The sequence below is a fragment of the Sander lucioperca genome, chromosome 14 (assembly GCF_008315115.2).
Source record: "Sander lucioperca isolate FBNREF2018 chromosome 14, SLUC_FBN_1.2, whole genome shotgun sequence".
NCBI lineage: Eukaryota > Metazoa > Chordata > Actinopteri > Perciformes > Percidae > Sander > Sander lucioperca.
In genome coordinates this window covers 29283299-29303598 of record NC_050186.1, presented here as the reverse complement: position 1 = coordinate 29303598, position 20300 = coordinate 29283299, and the positions used below count along the sequence as shown (strand labels likewise).

Below are 20300 nucleotides of genomic sequence, written 5' to 3'. Positions count from 1 at the left end.
TTGTTGATCCACCCCTCTTCTCTCACTGGCTCATTTTTAAAAATGCAATTTCCCGTATCACGCCCATTGGCTCATTTAAAAACACGCAATTTCCTGTCTCGATGCATTAATATGCAGTTTCCGGACTCCTCCCAGGAAACATCCGTCTGAGGCACGCCCTCTTTCTAGAAGGTTCCGGAAGGATTGCGTCAGAAACACCTGTCGAACATCAATCAAAATTTTGACAGGTCGTGACCTCTTGACCTGGCTGTCATCAATCAAACTCGCATATTTGAGTGAAAGAAGCTCACCACTTATACTCTCTGTTATGTATTAGCATAAGGTGACCAGATTTCTGAGACAAATCCAGGGACATTTTCAGCTCAGAAGCGTAAATACCTCCAAAACAGGTAATGTTTTTATCTTTGTAAACTTAAAACGGGGACACTGCCCCAGGGGCGTCACTAGGCCTAGAGCTGCACTGGGGCACAAGCCCCCCTATGGGGGTCCATGGGAATGCTCCCCTGTAAGAAAATTTTGTCTTTAAATGCCTCAATCTGGTGCACTTTGAAAAGAAATTCAGACAACAAGCAGGAGGTGTTCTATGTGTGGAGTAGTTTTGGAGACATGCCTCTTTGTAATTATGACATATATTAAAAAAAAAATGATGGCAAAAAATACTCTCCCAAATTATGCATACGCCTATTTTTGAAAAGTAAGTGATGTAGTATAAGTATATATATATATATATATATATATATATATATATATGTGTGTGTTAAATGTTTTTTGGCAAAAAAATATTGCCCAAAATTATGAAGATGCTTATTTTTTGAAGGTAGTGCTGTAGTACAACCAGCAGGGGGGCTTCTATGTGTGGAGTCGTTTTGAGACATGACTGTAATTTTGACATATTACATTTTTTGGGCAAAAAATATTCCCCAAAATTAGGCATATGCCTATTTTTGAAAAGTAAGTGCTGTAGTAGGCTACAACTAGCAGGAGACAAGTTTTAATTGAGGTAAGTTTGGAGACACTACCTTATTTAATCATTAAATTAATAAATATTTTTGTTGTAGGCTATCTCTTTTCGGTGTTGTAGTTTGTAGACCGTCCCTAAGCACTCGTCTTACTACTGTCTCACCGACGGCTGCTCGTAGAGACCAATGTTATTTCTCCAGGTTGGAGGATGGCTCGTTTTGATGAAAATTAGTTTGTAGCTCGTTGTTTATCTTACTACGGTAGGAAAGATGCGTCGTTTGTGATTTAATAACATTGTATCCCTGAAGTTCGAATCTGTGAATATCTTTCTAACTTTACCGAAGTTGAGCCCTGAGCAGCGCTTGCTCTGGCTGTCTTGAGCCTGCGCGTGTAGGTGCGCGACTATACATTTGGTCAATGTTTTCTTTCTTTCATTCCAATTTCGGGTCAGTCACAGTGAAAACCGGGGACATTTTCGTGGACAGCTCCAGCCGGGGACAGGTCACCGAAACCGGGGACGTCTGGTCACCCTATATTAGCATCCAAACGCATTAGAGGGCCGCCTATATTTCCTGAACTAAATTAGTAAGGTTAGGATGCATACACGTTTAACACTTTAATTTTACTTTAACCAATGTAAAACGATTTTTTTTTGCTAGCATTAACGACAGAACAGCTGCTTGTTGCTGAATGCTGTTGTCACATACAGTCAAAAGGATGAAAAGCTAGCAAAACATCTTCCTGGAGCCTGAACAGGTAGGCTAAGTGATCAATATCCCAATCAATAACCAATTAGGTACAGACTTGAAACAAAGTTGTTATCCTCAAAAGAAGGCCTAGTGATTACAATGTGCATACTGGATCTACTCTCAATAGGCTTGGGCTATTTCTTCATCGCAGACAACATCTATAGTATGTCATTTGAACACCTAAAACAATGTATGTTAATATTCTTCTTAAGTGACGTGACGGCAGAAGTAGTATGCTAAGACTGATAGGGAGGAGGTTGAGTGGATGCAAAGCATGAGGTTTTCATGGCATAGAATAATGAAGAGAATCTTTCCATAATCAATGATGACCACAATACTTTTCTAACCTTCCCAAGTAGGCCTAATTTAAATAGCCTGAAGTTAATTGTATTAACCATAGGGGATGGCAGATCAGAAAACACACATGTCTCAATGTTAGTCATGTTGGTGACATATCACTTATATGTTTATTGTCTAGCTGGAGACTTTTTTCATGTAATTCACCCTTATCTTCCCTCATTTCATGTAATCTTTCCACTGTGCATAAAGTAGGCCTACACCACAATAATTATCATAATAATAATAATAATAATAATAATAATAATAATAATAATAATAATAATAATAAAAAATAATTAAAGCTGCAAGCAGCGTTGGACGGGCCCTCGCGCCTCTGTGCGCGTCGGGGTTACTTGCGGACGCCGCTCCTTGTAACCGTGCATTTGCGCGGCACTCAGACACTGCAAATTGTGTTCCCCATGCTGAGTTCAATGATACCGCACAGAAGACTCTACGTCATACAGTTCATTAGCTGTGAAAGGGGGCGTGGCTAAAGCATATGGGGCGGGCAAATCGTCACCAATGAAAAGGAAACTCTGTGCTGAGTTCAATGATACCTCACACAATACTCTACATCAAACGGGTAATTAGTTATGAAGAGGGGCGTGGCTGTCGCATAGGGGGTGGGTCAAACCATCACCAATCAAAAAGTAACTCTCTGCTGAGTTCAATGATACCTCACACAAGACTCTACCATAAACGGTTCAAAAGCCATAAAAGGGGCGTAGCCTGAGTAAGTGGGCGTGGTTAAAGTATAGGGCGCAGCTCAGTATCACATGTAGACCACACATTATAAGTTTCATGTAAACCGGATGATGTTTGTCATATAAGGCTGATTTCCTGTTGCCAGCGCGGAGCGCTATGACCAAAAGTCAATTTTGGCCTATACATGTCCTCAGGCCTGGACCCTTGGCCAAATTGGACAATGTACACTAAAGTTACAACAACTTCTTCGTTCATCGATAAATGCTCAAAATGCCCGCCACGCCACACCCACACCATTTGACGAAAAGTTTTTCCTTTAATAACTTTTCATCTTTAAGGTGTTGAGATGGTACAGACCAAATTTGAAGTTGATCAGATGAAATCTCTAGGAGGAGTTCGTTAAAGTACGACATGTGGAAATGGCCAAAATCGCACTAATTTCGAACTTTCAATTCAAAATGGCAGACTTCCTGTTAGGTTTAGGGTATGGCTCCAATGACGTTTTTCGTACGACTTGACATGCTTCTTATGTGTACCAAGTTTCGCTAGAGCTTAGATCGGGCCCAAAAAATCAAGCCCGACCCTACCCGAGCCCGTGCACGTTGCGTCCGAGCCCGACCCGGCCCGACACATTAACTGTAATTATGAGCCCTAGCCCAATTTAAACCCGACAATTTTTTAATACGTGGGCCGTTAGAACTGACGTTCTCAACTACATTCCGAGTGTTTGAATGTACAGAAAATCTGTTTAGAATTAATCTTAATAAAACAGGTAATGCAACAAGGACGAAGCATGTAAACTGCGCTGTTTGTTTATTCAGAATGGAATGGATCGCAAATGGATCCGAATGAAGAAACGTAAAAAAAAACTCGACCCTAGCTCCCTCCCTCCCTGTGGGTAACAGATCAAGGCAGCAACATAATCAAAGCCCTGGAACCATATAGGGACTCTTGTCTCGATCACTAAGTAATACCATTCTCGGCACCGGTCTGCATGCTGACGCACTGGCCTGTGAAGCAGTGCGCAGATGGGGAGACACGATGTACGCGCGATGTGGTATTTGCTCAACGGCGCCTTCCAGCAGCTACCTACCCTGACCCTAACCTACATTGCCGCGCTGCCTAGGAGGAGCCGTTGGGGCAAAAAAACACCAAAGACCGAGGTTATGCACAGTTTACCCTCACACTCAGTCACTGCAGGGACATACACCACAGCCGGCGAGGTCGGGTCCGGGTCGGTCTCGCCTTCGGAGTCCAGTGGGCGCGGGCTTCGGCAGAGAATCTAACTCTAAGTGTCGTTAGTCTACGTTAAACGTACTGCAGGGCTCTCAATTTGCTAACATGTAGGTGGGTGCCTTAGCGAGCCGATTTTTGTGCGCTATCCCGCAACCCTTAAAATACGTAACTTTTCACAGGCTTGATGATGACCGTGAATTTTGGTGAGTTTTTGAATATGTTAAGCCCCTCAAAAAGGCAATTCATTTGCCGGGAAAAAGAATAATAATTCCTTCAATTTCAATAGGGCCTTCGCCGCTGTCGGCACTCGGGCGCTCGGGCCCTAATAAAATACACTATTTCTTCATGCCACTAAGAAATTGAATGCTTGTCGTATTTTACACATATGTGAAGATAATAAATTATAGATAATTATAATCTTAAATTAATTTAAAAATAACATCTTTGTTTGCTGTGCCCCACCAGCCCCTAATGACCAGTCGCCACTGTATATGTTCTATTGCTTATTGCTGCTCTGCATGTCTGCATGTGTCAAAAAATGGTTATAATCAGTTTTGCTTGGCTGTGCTTTGTTGCTTTTTGTTGCTTGTACAGATACATGTACCGAATAGTGGATGTTGTTGCTGCATTATGTGCTAATGTTTTGCTATTTTTTGTTGCTCTGCATGTTTTGCCCACAGTCTTGAGAATGCTTGCTGTTACTGTCTTTATTGCGTCTTGTTGTCTTCTGTCTGTAAATTTGAACGATCACATTACTGGTTTCAAAACATCTAGCCAAAGGATTACGGTTCAAAATTAGCCACCTGGCTAACACTGGCACATTTACAGAAATGCTGATGCTATTATACGCATAATCCCAAATCATTGTCCTTATATAAATGAAGTTAAACTGCAGGCCAGCCCAGTAGCAACTCATAACTAACTTTACAGTGCCACTATAGCTACAGTAGGCCTAACATACAAACCACAAGCTAGGCTGCTGAAAGAGGGCGGCGGCCACTTTCTTGCCACAGCTTGCCTTGTGACCATGGCAACCACAACATCTGCACCATGGAAAATGATTTTCACTGGGATCTGACTTCCCTGAATTCTCGCTAATGAACAAATATCAGTTTCTCAACACCTTGCATTGCATAGACATTTAAAACCATGGATAGCACAATTATTTTTAAGAGAGCTTTATGAAGAAAAAAACTTAATTATCAAACTACAGTTGAATGGTATTCCCTTTGCTGACCAGCCTTTATTGCCACAATATAACAGATGCATACTGTGGCTTGAGCACATAATGGTCTAGCTAAGTATAATAAATCTAGGCATGTAAGAGAAAACCAAGAGCATTTCTACACGTTGAAGGAGAGGTTGAGATTATTCAGTCGAGTCTGTCTGCTTGCTGAATTCACTCCTGTTAATACTGGACATAAATCCCATCCTAATGCACTTTTTTAATAAAAGAGATTAGAGACAATTATTGAGTACAAAATCATTTTTAGAGAGAATTTGCAGTAAAATGACAGTACCTTTGTAAGACACCCACTTGAATTCAGACTGCTGAAGCCTATTTTTTGTGTAAAGATTAGAACTCATTTTTGCACAGAACAACGAAAACAACTGTGGATTTTGTCCTTCATCACTTCCATTGAAAAAGCATTAGGAAGACAATCTAGTAGGACTGCCTGCCTTGTTGTTTGTGTGTGTCTTTTATGTTTCTTTCCTGTATGTCTGCATTATAATTGAGGCCAAAAATGAATCCATAGGGGGAAGGAGTCCATGGTCAGCTATTGAAAAGCTGTCAACAAACAGTTAGTGTGCTGCAGACTTCCACTTTAATAATAATAATTATAATAATAATAATAATAATAACTTTTATTTATATAGCGCCTTTCAGCTCCCTCAGCAGATAGCAAGGCAGTGAATTATCATTCCCAAGAGGGAAGTAAGGGAAATAATCATTTAAGCAGATGCCGCATTAGCTCATAAATACAATAGATTAGAAAGCTAATGACCATTATCGTAACTTTGATGTGAAAAATCCTCTGCGTGTGACATTTACATTACAATATGCCCAAAGGGGAAATAACATGACTCAAAAGCAGATTCCCATGCTCAGGCATGTACAGTTATTCAAGAAAGTGTTGAGCCTTGGCCAATGCCTACAGCATGGAAAATAAATGTAAGATTCATTTTTTTCCTTTACACCATTCTGTGAGACACCTGTTGATGTATGATAATAGGTCACCAAAACAGTCAAAGATCATCCATGTCCTGTGATGATTTGATGTTTTCCTTATCTCTTGCAACAGACTGAAAATTTCCATGTGGCCCTTGACCTCTAAATGTCACACACAGAGTTTCATTTTCTCAGTATATCATCTATGCTTATTACATCCTCTGCACAGAAAAGTACACCTTTTTTTCCTCAGTTGCTCAATCTGGAGAGTCTTTGATGCGTAGTTTGTTCGCATCAAAGAGGAAATTGCGCAAAGCTCGTTGATTATTGAAAGTGACATTTCATTCTTGCAGACAGTCATGGGCAGCGCTTTTATTTGCCTTTTCAGGTGGCTTATTCAGTTCAGAAAAGTTTGAAACAAGAGTCTTAGTATGAGGTCTTGCCTAATCTTGTTGGTCACACTCGTAGCTGAAGCTGCTGATGAAATTATCTGTGCCGTTCTGAATAGCCTCTACTTCTGAAAGCTGTGTGAATACACTCCCATTACTACCATCTTGACTATCTGTTCTTTCCTGAGTCTCTTGCTCTCCTTTCCACTCTGCACTTCGCCCTTCTTCCCTCGTTCTTATTCCCTCCCAACCCCCATTCTTCCTCTCTGTGTATATACCCTTTTCTCTTTCCATCTCCTCTGTCTCTTGGGCGATCTGTTGACTGTTCAGGTAGATGCTACTGTGTGAAACCATGGTGCTGGTGTCTCTGGAAGGAAGGTAAGCATCCATGTCTGTCTCCACCTCCAAGAAAGCATTCGTCGGGGGTGTGAGGTGGACCGGCAGCTCATCTTGAAGTTTGTTTCTTCCCTGAGCATGGCCTAGCTGATGGCGATTCTTCTTCAGGCGTTTCTTTGCTATCTTTAGATCCAACGAGGCATAATTCAGGTCAGGCTCTAGAGACTGGTTCCAAACAATAGAGACAACATGGGTTAATGCTGTTTTTTAGGTGGTTACATTGATGAAAAAAAAAAAGCTGCAGCACTACACACCAGTTTGAATGACAGATTCTAGAGCTTGTGGTTTTAGGTTCTCATGTATTTCTGTAAGTGCAGTTTATTTTTAGAACATTTAGTTCTTAATTGGTCCACAGTTTCATTGACCACAATGTCTATGGTGTCAGCTGCCTTCCGTTCTGAAACAAATCTGTCAGCAAACTGAGCATGGGTTTAAACTGGTCTGCATGTGTATTTTTACACCAAATGCATGTTACCATATATTTAGTTTCAGTGTGAATGTAACAAGGAATATAAATAGAATACCAACATTTGCAAATTATAAGCGATTAAGCTTAGAATATAATTATATTTTGTAAACAACTCACAAAGCCAATTTTGCTTGTTTCCCTTTAGTGCATGTTATATCCAGTACTTTTCATCTTCCGTATTGGAGATGCAAAGCTTTAGAGAAGTTTAACAGTTTCATTATTCTAGCATGCATTCCACACAAAAACATTTCTGGCATAAATCAGTGAAAATTAATAACATCAAGCAGGTGAAAAATGAGCCATGCACAACAGCGCACAGAAGCATGTTTAAGTTTTTTTTTTTTTTCACTCTGCGATAATGCTGACAGTCCCTACACATGCTATCAAATATATGACAAAATAATATGTACATTATACAGTACGTAACAACATCACAGGCCATAGTCTGAACATTACATTCACAGCAATTACCTTCCTGCGATCTCTTGTGTATTGCATGGTCATCGTCTCATAGCAAAGCTCTACAGAATCTGAACAAGTAAAACACAGGATTTGGTCATTTGTTTTACATTCTACTTACCACAGTAGGCACACATGAATCACATAAATTAGAAAATAGAAGAGTCTAGATTTTTAGAGGTTCTTCTACTGAATAAATTACAACAAACAACACATCTAAAAATTGGAAATCTAAGGGTATTTGAACAGTGGGTGAAAAGGAAATGCAGTTTTATCTAAATGCATTTATTTATACATGTATATGTATATATGTTTAACCTGCATGGAATAGATCCAAATGAACTTTCAGCTTAATGTTTCTAAAACTTGGCGTCATGGCATTTGCTAAAATATACGGTCTACAGCTAAAGAAAAAGGAAACATAATATTATAATTATTGTTATTAATATATTTTGTCGACATACAGAATAATTTTGTGCATGCTAGGATTCCAAGAAAATGCAATGATTTCTTGTACTTAAAAAAAAAAAAAAAATTAAAAGAATGCACGCCTGCGCTCACCTCTTCTGTCTGAGCTGATGTTGCCGTAGATTGGATTTTCCTGTTGCTCGTGGTGATTGTGGGGACTTTCCTGCTGCTCATCATGATTGAGGTTATCAAAATAATGCCCTTCATCCTGTGACGGGCTTCAACAACAGGAATAATTTCACAGTTTATTTCATTAATAAGATGTATAAAAAATATATTGGAACACTTATTATTTATTAAAAATGAATATGTATTAAACTAAATAATAATGTGCTGACATGCACACGTTTCCTCATTGAAAAGATAAATAAAAAGCAAACCTTTCTCCAGAAATGTTTGTGAAGCAGCACTCTTCTGTGTCTGTATGAACAAAATATTTAGCAATTTATATAATGCCCTGTTGCTGAAGGGTTTAGAGTCAATGGTGACCACATTTAAAAAAGAAATTGACTTTACATGTAACCATACCTCTGCATAAAGTGGCTCTTTGTCTGATGCAGAAGATGACATTGAGACACAAAGAGATCAACAAGGCCAGAGATAACAGCACCAGACCTACATATACAGAGACATCTAAAAGACAAACTCAAACCGTTAAACTTACAGTATTTCCCTGGGAATCAAAAAAATGATGAGTATTCCAAGTCTACATTTTCATCAGCTATCAATAATACAATTTGGAATTTCCCACTGTACATCTCAATAACAAACAGAAAAGATTACACTTTTTTTTCAAATGCATCATTGCTTTTGCGCTGATGAAAAACAAAGATGTAGTCAAATGCTTCAACAATACTGGACAATTCCAATCCCTGACCTTATAAGAATAAAAATAAAACAGAAAAAGTTAGCCATTAACAACTGGTATAGCCAATCTTAAAGTGTATACTACAAGTGTATGTACTTTTTGCTACTGCATGGAATATCTGAAGATGTTTGCTTTTTTAATAATCTAGAGGCTAAATAATTATTTCTAAAAAAAACACTGACAAATTATACATTATACATTCATTCTTCCTGCTGTAACATTTTATTGTAAATTCATCTTAATTTCTCTGTAACCAACATAAATAATTTGGTTAAAAACTGTCCCGAGGGTTTCGGAAATCAAGTGTGCTGCACATGGTATGATAACCGTATGTACTGTGACATAAAAAGGCTACGTGTAGATACTAAACTACAGTAAACAAAGCAATATATTATACATACTGTACAGTTATGGTTATCAACTCACTGTTTTGTTTCACCTTTTGTTCTGCCATGTTCTGTGACATATGCTTTAGAAATGTTTTAGCTTTCCTGTTTTTGTGGTAAGCGCGATATTTTGCAGGATGGGATACAACATTAACAGATATTTACGCTGTAGCAATATTAGAACCACGTTTGTACATTTAAATCTAATTTTAGAACCTACCTGTCATATTCCAGCCGTCTTGAACTTAACGTTTTGTCTGTCTGACACGATTGCTCTCCGGCTACGGCACATTACAGTGTTTAGTCAGTGAGGTGTGCTACACTGAAGTCTATTTTTACTTTGCCTAGTAAGTTACCTCTCTCGTCACAGTGCTTTGATAACTGGCTGCTCTTCAGTTACAAACAGGAAGCAATGTAACCTCATTCTGAGGCACCCAGTCTCGATCTCATTGTGAGGTACAATACTATGTCAAATAGATCACCATATTAGTATGTAGTAAGACTACAATGGTTTATTAATATCTTTTAGCAACTATAATATTAGGATTATAATAAAACAGCACACAATAACCCTAATCGTAGCCTTAACTTACAGAAACCTGATTCTGAACTTAACCCTAAATCAAAGTCTTAACCCTAAAATAAATACACTTGTGGTGACCATCTGCTCAGTTCACTGAACGCCAGCGAGTCCCCACAGTGCCATGAATAACAAGCAAATGTAGATTTGTTTTGAGTACAGTACAATAGAGCTTTTTAGGTATTATACGAGTTGTCTGTGTGCACGGGGGCTTGAGAGCATTGTATACCAAGAATATATATCTTGCATACAGAGGGTACGTTTTGGTTTTGCTGCTGTGGTCGGAAAATCAGAAGAAGAAAAAAAGCAGTTTTGAAAGGTTTCTCAGTACAGCTACTGTAAATGCGTGTGTATGTGTGTTTACCACATACATGCTTACTAACGCAGGGTGCCGTTTCAGTCCACGGTTAGTCACTCTCTTTTCGAGCCATTGGCTATCAAATTAGAGAAAACTGCAGATCAGGTGTATTTGCTGCCAGGGAACACAAATTGCGTGTGTATGCCGATGACTATTTTGGTATTAGTCAAGACCCACTAACTCTAGCACAACCGTACTTGACAGTCCTTGCTGAATTATTCGTGTTCTCTGGGTACACAAATATGGCATAGAGTCTGAGGCGATGCCAGTTTTCACCCTTGCACTCATAGTTTATTAACTGGTTTTCAATTTTAGTGGTGGGATCACGGACTGAACTCTCTTGGACTGACTGAACATCTGATGATATTATGGCTGATAATATGGGAAACATGCTCACACAATGACGACTAACTTGGTATGAGTAAGGTTAAATTTACACATTATGGCAAGTAACACAGTGAAAATGGTCATAGCCCTCTTATCAATTATTATCCTAGATGGGACCTAGGTGCATACTACACGGCCATATACTACTAAGTACCTACATGCATAAAACACTTCTGTGCCGAATGGTGGTCACCCTCGTCTACACATAAGCGGCTCTGCCAGCAGGAAAGAGGGGGGTTGCCGCGGCCAATGGTCGAACCTTACAGTCTGTCTTTTGACCCTGTCTAGTCTGGTACGCATTGCAATCACCTGGCTGGATTTCATAGGCACGAGAGCTTGCCTCTTCGATTTACTAGTAGCTATTCTCCAAAATAGCAGTCAATAAGGGCGTAACATGCACACTATCTTGCCATTTCTCTCAATGGTATGGTTGGCGTCCTCATACACTGTTACCTATGTGCCAAAATATCGCCCTTGTGGCATATACCCAAAAAATAAAATTAATAAACAGACTATTTACTGGGTACAATGGCTAAGGAAAGGTATTAGAACTATAGGTGATCTATTGGAGGGAGACATATTTATGTCATATGATGATATCAAAAGGAAATTTAACTTGGAGGGTCGTGACCACTTTTGGAAGTATTTACAAATCAGAGATTGTCTGAAGGGAACGGTTAAGTTGTTAAATGGGAAAAATCCTATAGAGACCTTTCTGCTACTACCTCCACCACTGTGCAAAGACTCAAAATGGTATAATATTTGCCCTTGGGTTAAAAACAATACAAGTAAAAGTCTGAAAGTAATATGGGAAAGAGATTTAGGATGTACAATGGATGATGATACATGGGATTCAATTCTGTCAAACAGTGGGTTGCACATTAGAGAAGCTAGGGGTAAGTTCATTCAATACAAAATTCTTAATAGATATTATTATACCCCTTCTAGGCTTTATAAAATGGGTATAGGCAGAAACGATCTTTGTTGGAAATGTCAAATAGCTAAAGGTACTTTGATGCATGCCCTTTGGGAATGTCTGGTGATCTCTGTTTTTTGGAGCAGTGTTTTAAGTTACATGCAGGGTTGGTTATCCTGTAATTTGCCCAAATCACCTAGACTGTGTTTACTCGGAGACAAAAGAGAAGTGCCAATGTTAAATAAACATACTTGTAGAGTGTTAAACACTGCGTTGGTAACATGTTCCCGACTCATTTTGAAATTTTGGAAGGACTCTCATGCCCCAACACTTAGAATGTGGAAAGAAAGAATGACTGCTGTGAATGCTGCGTGCGAAAAGATACTGGGAAGACTACATTTTACAGTAGTCTTTGATATAGAGCCGTCAGTCAATTTGCAGCATTATCACTAAACAGCTACACAAGAGAAATACATCGGGCTTCTGTGCAAGAAATCCTAAATCACAGGCTTAACAGATGAAGCCAGAATTACCTTAAAGGAAGTAAATCTGCCATATAGTTCAAACAGTTATGTTTCTATGCATTGCAATGCTTTTTTACTGCTGCGTAAGATACAATAGCTGGGACTTTATTCAAAAGTCACAGTGAATATATAATATTGCAAGAATGTAAATAACACAAGCACCTGCAGTGCAATAGCTCAAAGTCAATTTAGAGACAAAATAAAACATCTTTTATTTTCAAATGTTAGAAACTGTATGGCAAAATGTAATACATTTTTTTAAAAAAGAACACCCACCCCAGATATACACAGCCCACATTTGTACAATTGCCTGCAACTGTGTTGTAACTGCACTTTGATACTGTCTACAACTGCAAGTATTATCTTTAATAATTCTGCATGTAATCAAGTTAGGATACAGCTTACACTAGATCCCCACAATGACTGAATACTGTCATTGTGCAATATATCAGGCATTATATATTAATATATATACATATTAACTTGTTTCATATCTTTAAGTTCTGTCACTGAGTTACATCTTGAAGTGGGGAATGACTGGGTTGAAATATCATGGTGTCTTGCAGCTGTATACCTTACTGGAGGAGGAGGGGGTTTGAATGGAGGCGGTAGATCCATCCTACAGAGAGAGAGAGCACAAATATATAAATATTGGTGGCATTGCTCGAAAATTGGCTGTATCCAAAAAGCTTGCAGATATATCAGAAAGATAATGTGCATCAATCGAAGTAAGACAGATATCAGGTCCACCCAGTGTATGACCCTGAATAAGTCCAAGCAGGTGTAGAGGATAGTTGCATGGATAGAACATGAGAGCTTTACCTCTCCTTTATAAGTTTTCTTCTGTAGAGAAAGCCAGCCACAGCAATCAATACCAGGATTGGAATGATGATTAACGGCAACAACAGACGACTCCGTACAACAGCAGTATCTGAGAAGCAGATTCAGAGAGGGGGAAAGTGTCATTTTGGAGGACAGCAACAGCTTAATATGTGTTTCTAAGCTATTGATCAGCTTACTCTGGTGAAACCCAGCAGACTCCAACAAATATTGGTAATAAATGTAAAGCTGCAAAACCCTTGATGCAGAAACATATGTCTTGCTGTCCTCTCCCTCAACTGGTCGCACTCAGAAGTTGACACTCTTTTTAACGAGATTTCTACCTTGTAAAGGCATCTAGCCTGAGAAAACTGGATTCTGCAAAGTCTCCATATATGACGAAGATGCAGATGGTGAAGGCAAAGGAACTGCAGATGATATTCATGTGTATTTTTTCAGGAGGTCTTGCCTGTCGAACATTTAGCATTATTGTTTGTTGTCATGTGCTGCTTTTAAACTTCTTTATTTACTTCCCGGCACTGCTGCTGCTCGCCTCACCTGGATAGCCACAAACAAACCTAATTGCACTGTTGGCAGACCACAGAGCAAACAATTTGCCCCACTAAACCTAAAAAGGCTATCTCAGGCAAACAAAGGGATGTTGGATGATTCTGGGTCTCAGACAAAGACTGGAAATGCATAATATAACGCATTGCTGAGCATATATTTTTTTCTTCCTAAAACTTCATTTTTGTAGTGCTACTCTAAACAATGGTCACATATGCTATCCTTGAAATGTTCCATTCATGGGAGGGAAAGGGAGCAAATATAGTATCTGCCAACATTGAACAATTAAATGTGAACTATTAAGTAACTATTACCTTCATCCTCAATGGGTGTCATTGTATTTACAGTGCCCAGAGTTGGGGTGGCACTTAATGTTGTGTCTAGACTGATGGCCACTGATCCTTTGGTTGTGTTCAAATTGTGAGTCGGGTTTATCTCCTGGTCCGTGGAGTTGTTGAAGTGATAGGGATCAGTGTGTGTGGCAGGGGATGACGTGACACTGATATGTGTAGAATTTGTTAAAGATGTCATATGCTCTCCATCTGTGACATTTCTGGAGTTTGGATTATCATCGCTTACAGCTGTGCCCATACTCATGGTCCAAGTTGCATTGCTGTCAATGGTTGAAAGCCCAGTGGTCGGTGTTGTGGTAAAGCTGCTGTCTGCTGATTCAACCAAACCCTCCGCAGTTACATTAGACTGTGATGGCACTGTCACAAGATCTGAAAGTAGCAACACAAGCTAGTCAACAATAGTTATGCAGTCAGCGACAACTGTACTATTTTGATGTTGCCACTAGGGCTGAACGATACATCAAATTTTCATCGTCATCACGATATGAACTAGTGCGATGAACACATCGCAACAGACAGCCTGACACGATGAATAAGGGAAAACAGTTTACACACTGAGACGACGCGAAGCGTAATATGTCTCCATAGCAGCAGGCGGCACTGCTCTGTATTGTTTCCATTAACAGTCTGATTATTTCACAGAAAATGAAAACCGGCAGCTGATTGGACGAACGCGTCACGTGGTTATTTTTTCTCCAGAAATTCACAGCCAGACTGTCATAGCGTCTCGTTCAGAATACGATCTCATATTGTACTAAAATAGTTCACCGAAACGTGTTTCTGAAAACATTTTAAGCGAGAAATAGGCCATGCAGTTGCTGAATCTGTCTTCATTTCAGATCAACAAAGATTTTCGTCGAACGTTAATTTCTTATAGTTATAATGCCTCATTTATGTGTAATTTGTTCAATAAAAGCATGTCAAAAATTATCTATTTGATTTCTTTATTCAGTGGGAATAGGCTATTCAATGTTTAGGTTCGCAAAGAACCTATTAAAGCACTAAGACATGGGAACAGTATAGCTAACATTCACATTTGAATATTTATCGCAAGTCATATCGTCATCGCAATATTAAACAATGTTATCGCACATCGCAGCTTTTCCTCATATCGTGCAGCCCTAGTTGCCACTGCATCAAAAACATACTTTCTTGGACTCAACAGAACTCACTTGTTAGAAAAGAAATACCTGACATGGACAACTGCACATGGGTTAACAAACTGTAGCCTATCCATCACATAGGAATCTGTTCAGGTTAATGGCATAGTTCGATGTGTTGGGAAATCCGCTTAATCACTTCCTAGCCAAGAGTTAAATGAGAAAATGGACGCCACTCATATCTGTATGGTTAAAATGTAGCCAGTTAGCTTAACTTAGCATAAATACTACCATAAAGAGAGGAAAACAGTGAGCCTGGCTCTGGCCAAAGGTAAGTAAATCGGCCTATGAGCACCTCTAAAGGTTATGTCTTGTTTGTTTTATCTAAGCAAACAGAAATGTAAAACCCACAAGTTGTGGTTTTACAGGGAGTTATGTGCTTGAACTATTTCTTCACCAGGTGCAGTAACTTCCTGGTTGCCTGACAACTGTTCCTGGCTAAGAAATAGTCCGGCACACACAACCCCCCTGTAAAATGGCGAGTTGTCGATGTTAGACTTCGGTTTTTGTACACGTTTCCATAAATGTTGAACTATTCCTTTAACAAGCTTCACATTGTAAAGTTAAATGTAGAATAATATAATACCCACTACACAGTTATACATCATTAAAACGTGGACCGGGTTGGCATATATGAGCCCTGTCATAATCAATATGTAAAATAAGGCAAAGATCTCATTCAAGAACCTGGACCGTGATGGATACAGATTACTAAAGCAAAGGTGTGGTCATGAATTCTAAATGTATATGTATTCTTAACTAATGAGCACATTTTATCAGTTATGCGTCAGTTGTTTTCAACTATTTGTTTTCTACCCTGCATATTCCCATACAATCACCAGGACAAATTCATTATCATTATCTTATTTCACATCCCCCTATAAGATGCAACTGAGAGAGGCATAATAAATGCAATCCAATGCTACAATGCAATGTGATCTAAATCAACGCTGTGTCCATTTCAAGCAGCTTTTCTCAGTATTTTTCAAACCCTCATTTTGGTTGTACTACTCCAATCTGTCCAACAGATTGTGCTCTTACCCATGTTACGATTCAGAGATGCTGTTGAGACTGCTGAGTGAGTTTGTTCTTGTGGTAGGAAAAGCAAGAGCAGGAAGTGACTTCTGATGTCTGTGTGGCTTCTGTTAGGTATGCTTTATTTACATATTAAAACTATTGTGAGAAACATGAATACAGGAAGAGAAAGTAGACAGTCTGGGATTATTTCCCTGCTTAAGCACACCCCAACAGCACTATACCAAGCTTTATACCCAGTCGAGGCAGACAACATGCTGTTTGGTTGTTTTATCATTTAAAACTGTGAATACGCTTTTTAGTTAAGCTTGGTTCAGTATTGACCCTAATCCTACGGTGCAATTGATTTGCAGCAAATAATTGGGAGTTTCATTCTTAAAGTGCCCATATTATGAAAAAATCACTTTTTCTGGGATTTGGGGTGTTATGTTGTGTCTCTGGTGCTTCCACACACATACAAACTTTGAAAAATATTCCACCCATAGCGGTTAGAGTGAGATAGTGTGTTTTCTGATGTGTCTGCCTTCAGGCTCGCTGGGTGAGCTGTTCAAAATCGGCACGCAAAAACGACGAGCAGAATACGAGCAGGCTAACACGCACACCCCTGAGCTCGTAGCGTTAGCATGCTACGCTATGGCTAACTGTCTAGCATGCTACGCTAGCATGCTAACGCGTTCTCACTAGTCAAAGCACGTGCTACCACACACTACAAGTCACCATCTGCTACAAAAGAACTACCTACATGTGTCACCTCATTGAAGTCTCCGCTAATCCGGCCGTGTACCTGACCAGTTGTAGAAACAGCCTCGTTCTTTTACTGTCCTATGAGCTGAGCTGCTGACATGATCTACACATCTGAGCTACTGCATGTGCAGTGCATCAAGATAGTACAGAAAGAAGAGAGATAGACGAGGTCTCACTCTGTCGCTAAAACGTGTGACCAGCTGAAGAGAGTGGTGCGTGCAGCAGTGAGATGAGAGCACTGCAGTACAACACAAATATGGTGTTTTTTGAAAATTAAACCATGTAAACCTATTCTGGTACAACCTTAAAATACAATTATGAACCTGAAAATGAGCATAATATGGCTGCTTTAAAGTTTTGTTGTTGTACCCAATTTATTCACAGTTGGTGTGTTCTCATAACATGGCTGGCAGCTTCAAATTCCTTTAAATATATTTCTCTTTCCTCTCAGCTAATTAAAAATTAAAATTGAATGAGCTACAATATGATTACAAAAGCCAAGCATCAGCTCTCTGTTGCATGCAGTTTTTTTTAAGTAATTCCGTCTCTTGGGCACTCTACTAGATTGTTAATCCGCCCTGAGGAAATGCTGAAATTGAGTAAGACACAAAGAGAGAAATAGCGGCAAGACAGAAATGGAAAGGCTTACCTGTTGTGGTTGCTGTTAGCACTGTGATGATAAACTCTTGATGCAGACTTTTGTTTCCTGTGTTGACAGTCAGTGTATAAACCCCTGTGTGAGCCTCAGTCACACACCAGAGCTCCAGAGATGTATTCTCTGACACCAGTATCTTGTTCTAGGGCAAAACAAGATTATGTACCATACAAATACCTTTTTATATTGAGAAGATGTGTTTTGTATTGTAGGTTTTGAAATGGGGCGATTAACTGTTTCCTGTTACCTTGGTCCACTTGTACTGTGCATCAGGGAATGCTCTGCATTGAATGGTCACGTGTTCTCCAGTATAGACCTCAACAATGCGATCCATATTACACATTATTTTAACATCATCTAATAGAGAGAAAATGTGAGATTATTTTGGATTGACAATGAAAGAATGCTTATGTAAAACATATGCTAAATACAGCAAATGACTACTATGAGCAAAGGATTAGTGTCAGATACAATACACATCAACAGCACATTGTCCTCTGCTGCGTCTATTTTTTTCCTAACACCCGTTCAGGTCGCTTACAGATGAAAATAAGGTAAAGGTGTATTGTATAACTAAATGATTGATGAGGGGAAAAAAATAGGGCCAAACGTGGCCAAAGCTGTTTGATGTGTTCTTGCAATTATTAGATACATTTGCTCAGAAGTAAATAACTGCTGACATTGGCAGAGGAGCAGCGCTCTGATGCAATCAGGAGTAACATGAAATATATGCATTGGAGAATAAGATAGAAACCTGTGAAGACTGCAGCGTCTGGTTGAGCAATGTAGGTATGACTTTGCATGCACTAACCTACGTCTTACCTTTGATCTCTAGCTCGGTTTCTCTCCTGATGGTGCCCAGGGGAAAACTTGTGATGTCACAAATATAGAAACCGCTGTCCCATTTTGCCACCCGGAAAAGGTGGAGATGGGAGCCCATCGACTCGTTCTCAATCTGCATGGTGACATTAGGCCAAAATCGATTGATTCCAAACTTTTCGCTGTACAGAACCAGCTTTGTGTCTTCATTTTTGTTCTTTCTCCATTCAATACTGACGATCTTGAGATCAGGGCTGCCTTTTACAGTACAAGGTAAGGTAACGTTCTGGCCCACTACTGCCTCCATCTTTTCATAATGGAACACCTCAACATCCCGGAACCCTGTCAAGCACATTAGATAGCATTGGAAGCAAAAGAAAAAGTGAGGAGAGACAACATCACCTACACTTTGAAATGGATATTACCGACTGCAGTCTGCTGGAATGTAGAAAGATACAATCATAGCATTATACTGTGGTAGCATGTCACACCAGAAGCCAATACACATTTCAAACTCCTGCTGAATATCCCATCTTTGGTGGTATATCATTTGAGTAACCGCACATGTTGTCCAGGATTACCTTGTATAATAGAGGCAAGAAACAGGAGAGAGAAGGCTGTTCCCAGTGCACCTCCAGCCATGTTTGAGCTCCCCAAACTCATTACGATCAATCAGGCTGAATCAATTGAGGCATTCGCAAAGACAGAGTATACTATCAACTGAGGTTAAAGAGTGGGGTAGAGAGTGTGAGACAGAGACCAGGAAGTCCTATCTTTACAGGAAGCTACACAGAGTCATGTGTTAGTGCTGCAGCTTTGCGGTGAAAACCTCTGGTGCAAAGCAGACACTTGCAGTAGACGTAAATCTCCACAGTGCTTATCATATTTATTCTTGGGACTCACTAACAAGATGCAGATAATTGACTCATACATCACTGATGACCTAAATCATCCAGGAAGACAGATGCCGTTTTTGTCTTTATGAGCAAATGAACACTACTTGAGTAAGTTTGCAGGAATGACCTTTTCTTCAAATAAAGAAACACAAATAAAAAAAAATTGCAGGTACTTTCAAACACATGAAGGCTCATGCTGTACATACATCTGTCACAGTTTTGTTTCTATCATGTGCATGTATATACATTTTTTTTAGCTCCATCTGTTGATGGCCAATTCATACTCAACAGACAATATAATCTAGAATATATATATATATATAATATATCTAGATGAGCCACTAAAGATTATGTGTCTGAAAATTGTGATTGATTGCTTTATATTATCCAGCCTTCAGATAGCCTTGTTTTGCCCGCTGTGCTTAATGTCTCAGAGCAGAACTTAACTATAAAACTTGTATGACAAGTTTTATAGTTAAGTTCTGCTCTGGGATAAAGAGATAGAAGGAAATATTACAGGACTAATGTTTTGTTAATGTAAGACATATGCATACATTCATTTTACAACGAATTGACTCGTGTCTGCACATCAGAAAGAGAGAGATGGCCGAACTACATCCAATTAGCACTTCATCATAAGAATAAACTTGAAAAAACTGGTTGAATCTTCTAACCAAAGGCTACACATTTGTTCTTGTCTGCTAAGAGAAAGCTGATCATTAGGAAAATGTTTTCTGTAAAAAATGTTCTTCAGGCATATAAGATAAACCTGTCGATATACACACTTGATGAATGAGTGGCAGCATTTTCAAAGATTAGGCTAGCAATTATTCAGTATCTAATTTCATTAGCCAATCAGAAAGAAAGCAATATTCACTGTTATTAGTATAACA

At 39.3% G+C, this 20300-nt stretch overlaps 2 protein-coding genes and 1 long non-coding RNA gene across 6 annotated transcripts; 1 reads left to right on the top strand and 2 right to left on the bottom strand.

The window, feature by feature from the left end:
* Positions 1-5553: 5553 nt before the first annotated feature.
* On the top strand, positions 5554-12468 carry LOC118493097. Its single transcript, XR_004895049.1, has 2 exons — positions 5554-5685; positions 12228-12468. It is a non-coding gene; the product is annotated as an uncharacterized LOC118493097 (long non-coding RNA).
* On the bottom strand, positions 5840-9971 carry LOC116065034. Of its 2 annotated transcripts, XM_031320483.2 has the most exons (6): positions 9815-9970; positions 8869-8973; positions 8721-8760; positions 8434-8558; positions 7885-7943; positions 5840-7109 (listed from the first exon to the last, which is right to left on the bottom strand). In XM_031320483.2, the coding sequence occupies exons 1-6, from the start codon at positions 9819-9821 to the stop codon at positions 6603-6605; spliced, it is 843 nt and encodes a 280-aa protein (XP_031176343.1). In that variant the 5' UTR covers positions 9822-9970; the 3' UTR covers positions 5840-6602. The 2 variants fall into 2 exon arrangements, with proteins under 2 accessions (XP_031176343.1, XP_031176345.1); XM_031320485.2 differs by lacking the exon at positions 8869-8973 and having other exon boundaries at positions 9815-9971.
* si:ch1073-15f19.2 (T-cell surface protein tactile) lies at positions 12297-19301 on the bottom strand. Of its 3 annotated transcripts, XM_035991652.1 has the most exons (9): positions 19093-19301; positions 18515-18853; positions 17940-18049; positions 17687-17834; positions 16300-16347; positions 14060-14467; positions 13182-13290; positions 12802-12978; positions 12297-12590 (listed from the first exon to the last, which is right to left on the bottom strand). In XM_035991652.1, the coding sequence occupies exons 1-8, from the start codon at positions 19172-19174 to the stop codon at positions 12822-12824; spliced, it is 1401 nt and encodes a 466-aa protein (XP_035847545.1). In that variant the 5' UTR covers positions 19175-19301; the 3' UTR covers positions 12297-12590; positions 12802-12821. The 3 variants fall into 3 exon arrangements, with proteins under 3 accessions (XP_035847545.1, XP_031176283.1, XP_031176284.1); XM_031320423.2 differs by having other exon boundaries at positions 12297-12978; XM_031320424.2 differs by lacking the exon at positions 16300-16347 and having other exon boundaries at positions 12297-12978.
* Positions 19302-20300: the final 999 nt, after the last annotated feature.